Raw genomic sequence first — 7,024 nt, 5'->3', positions numbered from 1 at the left:
GCTCAACCCCCAGCCACAAGAGTTGGAGGTTCAGTCGGCAGGAGGGGAGGTTCAGGGCTATTCTCTGGCTGAACTAACATGAGGCTCTCTCCTGACCCTGCCTTAGGGGAGCCAGGCCATCCCACTGGCAGTCTCCAGTGGGTCACTGCTCCTCAGTCAGACCTCAGCTAGCCCCAGAGTTTTGCCTGCAGAGGAAACTCAACCAGATTTTGTCTACCATCTCCCGATGCAGACCTGAGCTCCCCTCCCAGATAGCACCCACAAACGCAACACATGCTGGCACCCTGATTCCTCTCCATCAATTTCCTTCAAGAGATCCGTCTTCTTTCTGCTCTCTACTTCTGCAGATAGCAACCTGCCTTGCATCCAACCCAAACTCACGGTATCAAAGATATGGACCCACTGCTGCTTGGGGAAGGGCATTCTGATTAAAGATCTTGATGTATGATCAGAGGTAAATTATCAGCAAGCCGTTAAATCATTTGCATTCAGGGTCACACACAGAGGCGTGTCAAACTCAACAACATGGAGCACAAATGAGGCAGACAACATCAGGAGTCAGAGAAGCAGAAGGCTGGACTGCCTGGAAAAAGGCAAGACTTAAGAGGAAAAGATTACAGTCAGCTTGACCTTCTGCCTGGTTTGCCACTCAGAATGACAGCATCCCTTTCCTCCTCTTCCTGGGCACTTTCCTTATTTTCCACCCTAGCTTCTTGCTCAACTTTTCCTCTTCTTTTGTGGCCCAAGGGCAAAGGGACAGGAAGAATCTCGGTGACAGGACAGAAGTACAGAGTGAATGTGGAAGGGAAAGAAAAGTAGAAGAGATGGCGCACAAGCTGCATCAGGGTAGTACAAGGCATGGTAATGGGACCATCGCTCACTCTTATGTGTGCCAATTCCCCAAGTCCCAGGACACAAGGCAGCATTCGTAGTTGCTCCTATTAGATAGACTTTCCAGCTGCCAATGCAGCCTGGCTAGCTGTTGCAGTGAAGATGGGGCCAGAATTCAGCTGTGGAAACAAAACAGCTGAAGTATTTGGGGGGAGGAATATGCATGGGGGAGAACGGGATATGGCAGCAGAGAAAATTTAATTTTGCTTTGCAGTCCAAAGGGTGTGATTGACAAACGAGGTGCGACTGCTGAATTCTGAGAGCTTCAGCTCTGAGAGCTGAAGTTGCTTGTTGGTATGACTGATGTAAAAGCAGCAAGCAATCACAACTGCAGGCCAAGTTCCTGGACACGATGGGGATCCTAGGAAATGTCCCATAGGTTCTAGCCCACCTATGCCTCCTGTCCAGGGACCAAAAATATCCATGGTTTAGACAATCAGGGGCTACACTGAAGTCCTATTCCAGAGCCAGCAGCTCTTGTTGTAACACCAATAGCAGGATTCGTCAAGTAACATCTAACTAGAGCTTACCAAATATGCTGAATCCCTTGGAAAAAAACACACAACAAATAGGCTATGGGCAGGAGAAGTTCCAAAAGTTTGTCTGCAAGTTTACAGTGCGCACCTCCCCAACCTGCCACAGACACCAACTCATCAGTTAGTTTTGGAAAGTTTTCTTTCAAATTTTGCTGACACGTGCAGGCTAACTGCTTGGGTCTGCCCACATGCAGAGTGCTCCCTTAGTCATAGCAAACCTGAATACATTTCATCTCCTGGGTCAGACAGCTGAAGAGTTCAGTGATACCTTGGCTGAAGTTTCATTGCCTTGGTCAGGTTTTGCTTTTTCCATGCTCTCTTGTTTTGGTTTTCCATGTTGATTAAGGGTTGTGAATGCTGAATTTTTCATTAAAGTTAAATCATGCTTCTGGGTCTAGATTTTTACACAAGCTCCAAACTGTCCTTTTGGCAAGGTCAGGCCAGGTTTTCCAAAAGGCTCAGTTTAAACAGGAAGCAGATGGCCAAATACCCTCCAGGCTTTGGAAATTAAATAAACTGTCTTCAGAGTCAGTTACCATTTTCAGATACAGTCTCCTATCCACTGAAGTCCATTGATTTAACAGGAGCAGAACACAAAGAAAATTAATCTCTGCTAATACACTTCGTGACAGTTTGTCTAATAAATTCGTGACTTAGTAACAGGATCCATTATTGCTGGATATGGCAGATTGGGCTCTTTGACAGAGTAATCACAGATAGGAACAGGTTGTGAAGCTGCAGATAAAAAGGGAGGGGGTAGTAATAGTTCCAAGATCAGATTGGTACAGCAAGTTATTAGTCTGTCAGCAGGACAGGAACAGTATTTTACCAGTGGTTCTCCATTCTTTAGTAAAAACTGATGTGTTAGAACAGCCAGGTTTTTAGTACTACCCAACTTTGTGATCTAGTTCCCTTAACAGCTACAGGAAACACACAAACGTAGCTGTCCACTCCTATGTTGTCACAGCTGTAGTCCCATAATTGGGAGTTCAGTTTTCAGGGAATGGCAGGAGGCAGTAGTGGTTTCAAAACTTGAATTTAACCACAAGAACCAGTACTGATCTCACAAGCTAAGCCCGGCTAGATCAGGGCATGGAAAAAGAGACGACCAAAGTAGATCTATGTGATTAAGGACATTGTCACATTACACTGCAGCCTTTTCCGTGACCATAGTGGACCAGGGAAGGCTTTGGAGAGTTTCCCTGTTCTTGGCATGGACTGTTCAGTCTTGGTTAGTCTGGTAGCTAAGAGGGCCAGGACAAACAGGAGGCTGTTAGTATCTAATTTATTCATTATAACTAGACCCTGATACAATCAAACACCAAACTCATTAGGCTTGTTACATAATTCCTACCATCTGCTCAGAGACTGCAAGACAGTCAGGTCCTCTTCTAAGAAGTTTGTACACAGCAATAGTAGTTGAAAGTGTTTCTAATGAGTCATGTCCAAAGAAAACAAAGAGCCTTTGACTTCAATCGTCTTTCTTTTCTGCTTTACTGCAAGGGAATATTATGGTTTCATTACATCCGCCTCAGCCGCCAGCTGTTAATAAAAAGCTGATACTAACCAAATAAATATTAATTTATAACAAACTCTGCAACAGTCAACCAGTTACTTTCATTATCACTGGACAAATGGATTTGGGGTCCACAGGACTGAACAGGAGAGCTTGACAAAGCTAGAGGCTGTGGAGTAGCACAAACCAGGCTCACTGCTAACATGCTCTGAGCTCTGCATGTGCATACATGGAAGAGGTGGCTAGCTGCCCTCTGGAGGCTGCAGCCTACAGAGTGAAAGAAATAACCCCAAGTAGTATAAATCGGTATATACCATTTTTATGAAGTTGTTCAGAAAAACATATTATATGCCCAAACCACTCTACAAGTAAGTTGGAAATGTCTTTTATGGCCCACGATGATGGGGCCAAAGAGCAGAGGGTTTTTTTTCAGACAGTTGCTACTGAGCTGGAACGTATCAGCATGGAAAACCAGGAAATAGGCTAAGTATCAGGAGATTTTCAGTCTCCATGTAGGCAAGCACTGAAGCACCAAAATATTTGTGGTTGCTTGTGCCTAATGAAAAGCAGCATGCTTTAAGGAAAAGCTGCAGAGCTGCCTGGGAAAAAAAAAAATAATCAAAATCAAATGAGGTCATTTATGTGTGAATTACTTTATAAGTGAAATGAGGCAGGAGAGTGCCCAGATCTGTTTTCATTGGATGAAAAAACCAATCTTTTGCTAGAGGAAAAAGAAAGTTATACTTATTTAGAGAAATACATTTTTGAAAAGTATAGTCATTTCTGGCTTGTACCTAAACCTCAGTTTGCAGAAGGCAATAAAGGGACAGTAAGGAAGACTCCTGTTCTTACATTTCACCTATGACCCACCAGTGGTCACCAACAGAATAAGATACTGGGCTAAAGGGACCTCTGAGTAGATGATTTTATGTTCATGATCTTTTTCACAGGCTGCCATGAGGATTTTGGAGAGGAGGAACCCAAGGTTTCCAAATTTAGCTGTAAACTTCAGACTGAAATCAACTTAGAAACTATGAACTATACTGCCCTGTTTCTTATTAGGATATTATTTCTGGACTGTACCAAGAAGATTTTAGATAAGCTTGAGAATTCTTCAAATGGGATTTGTTATTTATGTAGATGGGGGCATGAAAGACACCTTTTCACTCACTTTTGATATTTGTTATTAGTACTTGTATGCTGATGAACCAGTTATTTGCCGATCCCTAACAAACAAGCCCCTCAGCCCTGTCTTCTATGAAGAGTTATTTCCAAAGTCTTTAAGCACCCTAGGTTTAAATAGTTTTATTTAAACATCTTTCTCATAACTTCCAAGAATAAAAGAATTAGATTAAATGTGAAGAGATGAATTTGCTAAAATAGCAGGTGAGAATACAGGCACTGCTGAAATGATGAGTCCATAAAGAAATATGAAAATGCTTTCTTATATTTACTCTTGACATTTCTGTGCCATGTTTAATGTTCTAGCTGGAACTGGAAATGGGTTTTTCTTCCTGTTTAGTAAACCACTTTCCACAAGTTGCTCATTACATGTCATGTATAGCTTTTATTAATGGTCTCAAATCTTGCAAGGTAAGGGGGTTTAAGAAAAGCAGTCCTCCACATTTTACCGGATAGACATTGCAAATGAGGCACTGAATTCTCAACATGCATGATGTTCTTTACACTGATATAAGTGTTTTCAGGCATTTGTGTATCAGTTAAATCAAAGACCTTGAAAACAATATTGGTTTCAGCAGCTCTGCATGCCTGGCGAATGGAAAAAGCAAGCAGAGCATTCTAAAGAGACCAGCTGATAAGTGTTTTCTTGCTTACAAAGAGCAGACTGAAGTTAACATCAAAACCCAAAAGGAGTTGAACATTGATTAGATTCCCTGTTCCCTTCCTTGTATTTAGAATATTTTAAAGTCAGTTTAGCACTAATAAAAGGGATCTGAGTAGCATTCCTGAAACAGCTCTTTAAGTGAGGATTGGTTTCAAACTTGACAACAGCTCCCAGGTGGGTGTCAACTCCCATCAGTCATTATTTTTTCTGTTAAGCAGCTAGCACCTTAAGGGAAAGGGGTGCCCAGCTTTCCCCGACCACCTAATGCTTCTGAGACCTTGTGGCATCTGTGCATTGAAATCTCTGGCAGTCAGGTGTGGAGCCATGGTTACTCACCATCCTCTCCAGTTTGGCATGGCAGAGCTATAGTAAGCACACGGTATGCAAGCAAATGCCTGGACAGCCAAAGAAGAATACTGCAACATTACCCCACAAAAATTGTCTTAGGATAGATGCTGCACTCGCACTTCCTAGTCACCCTGCACTGAGGAAAACAGTGGGATGCAAAAGGTCTGAGCAATTTTATGCAGTTGCTAACACTGTTTTGCATGGAGGTTTGTTTATTTGGAATTCTAGAAAGATGTGACCCTGAGATGCTTTACTGCAGATGAGAAGGCAGCTGGTTCCACCTCTGCTCAGTCAATACCCTCTGCCGAATGCAAAACAGTTAGTTATCAAGCTTATGAAACTGCCACAAGACGCTACCTAGAAACTTCCCAAATCAAGTTTTAATACTCAGAGCCCCATAAAGAATTCTGAGCAACTTAAAATTTGGATTTCATTTGGCAGTTTGGAGTGTACTTAAAAATGTGAAGATGCAGCAAGGATTAGGCCTGCTGAGTTGATTATTTGCGGAGCTGGGTCTGTGTACTCTCTGCACTGTGTACCCAGTGTTCCTCTCCACCAAGCAGAGAGGGACAGGCTGTCCAAGAGAACCTTATTATGACCATCTCAGTATTTTGTGCAAATTCATGATACTTCACTGTGTGTCTATGAGGAAGAAGGAAAGCAAATTCTTAATTCCCTTATTTGCAGAACAGGCAGAGCCAGAGACAAAAGGAGTTGCCAGAGGCCATACAGTCAACAGCAGAGGCCATTTTAGGGCCCAGATAAGGATTTCTCTGCTACAGTATCCGAAATAAGTGTATTAAATAATTTGGCAAATATTTTAATATCAGCTATGTATTTGGGGCAGGAACTGCGTCACTTTGTGTGATTGCAAACTTCAGGCAAACAAAGGAATATGTAATAATCAAATCTTTAAAAGATTAGAACCTTACACTTTAGCAATGAATCATTTCTAAAACAAAGGCAAATGAGGAAGAAGGGGAAGGTCACGAATAGCTCCCTGGTAGACCAAAATCTTTTCCCACAAACAAGGTGCTTGGACATTGTGCAAAGACATGTACAGAAAGATTTGTTTAATTTCTTACCCTCTAAATCTGTTCCATTGTGGAGAACACGGAAAATTAACTTGCCTTAAGAAAAACAAGCACAGCAAGTTGACATTTATCAGTTCCGTACACTGTGAATGTCTGATTGTGACAGCAATTTTCATTAGCAATATAAAAATACTATTGCAACTGCTGTACACAGCTGAAGGGTGACAGTCAGCATGACAAATTCCAATACATTTCCAAGAGAATCCTGCAGTGTAATTACCAGCAACTTCTTACCTGACAAGATAGCAAATTGCCTGTGGAGCTGCTCTATTATATCCACCGCAACCAGTGGCCGTATCTCCTGCTGCATGATTTCATCTGTGCAAGTGAAAACAGAAATCTTCAATGAGTTAATAAAACCTTAACATAATTTTTTCCATCCTGTAAGAACACAGCAAAACAAAGATGACACTCAAAGGAAAAAAGCCTGGCTTGCCTATTGGTTCAGATGTTATATGACTTTCACCGAGGAGTTTGATACTTACAGTGTCTCATCTTCAGCCTACTTTATCTATCGCCTTGTGATTTCAGAGAGAGCTTTTCATAAACGAGCTCCAGCAGATTTGCCAGAGCTTGTCACAGGTTTGCTCAAACTGACAGCCTGCTCCTTACTACTTCATGTTCCATATTAAGCCGCTGCATTTGGCCTCCCACGTAAAACAGCTTTTCAGTCTTTGAAACAGCAAAGTTTATTTCAGACACAGTGCCATGTTCCACCCTGAACTCCCTGGTCTCTGCTAGAGGACTTTGTGTAATCAACCAATCCAGAATAGTTTCCTTTGCTGATGCTTTT

General features: G+C 42.2%; 1 protein-coding gene across 1 annotated transcript in view; it reads right to left on the bottom strand.

The window, feature by feature from the left end:
- MCF2L2 (MCF.2 cell line derived transforming sequence-like 2) overlaps positions 1-6,545 on the bottom strand; it is a 49,280-nt gene extending 42,735 nt beyond the window's left edge. The window contains exon 1 of the mRNA XM_009584643.1: positions 6,466-6,545. Within this exon, the coding sequence (XP_009582938.1) occupies positions 6,466-6,541 (76 nt within the window). The 5' untranslated portion in view covers positions 6,542-6,545. The remainder of the gene's footprint in view (positions 1-6,465) is intronic.
- Between the last annotated feature and the right edge of the window lie 479 nt (positions 6,546-7,024).

Source organism: Fulmarus glacialis, unplaced genomic scaffold (assembly GCF_000690835.1).
Source record: "Fulmarus glacialis isolate BGI_N327 unplaced genomic scaffold, ASM69083v1 scaffold16779, whole genome shotgun sequence".
NCBI lineage: Eukaryota > Metazoa > Chordata > Aves > Procellariiformes > Procellariidae > Fulmarus > Fulmarus glacialis.
The sequence above is the reverse complement of the archived record's forward strand: the minus strand, read 5'-3'. Positions and strand labels throughout refer to the sequence as shown.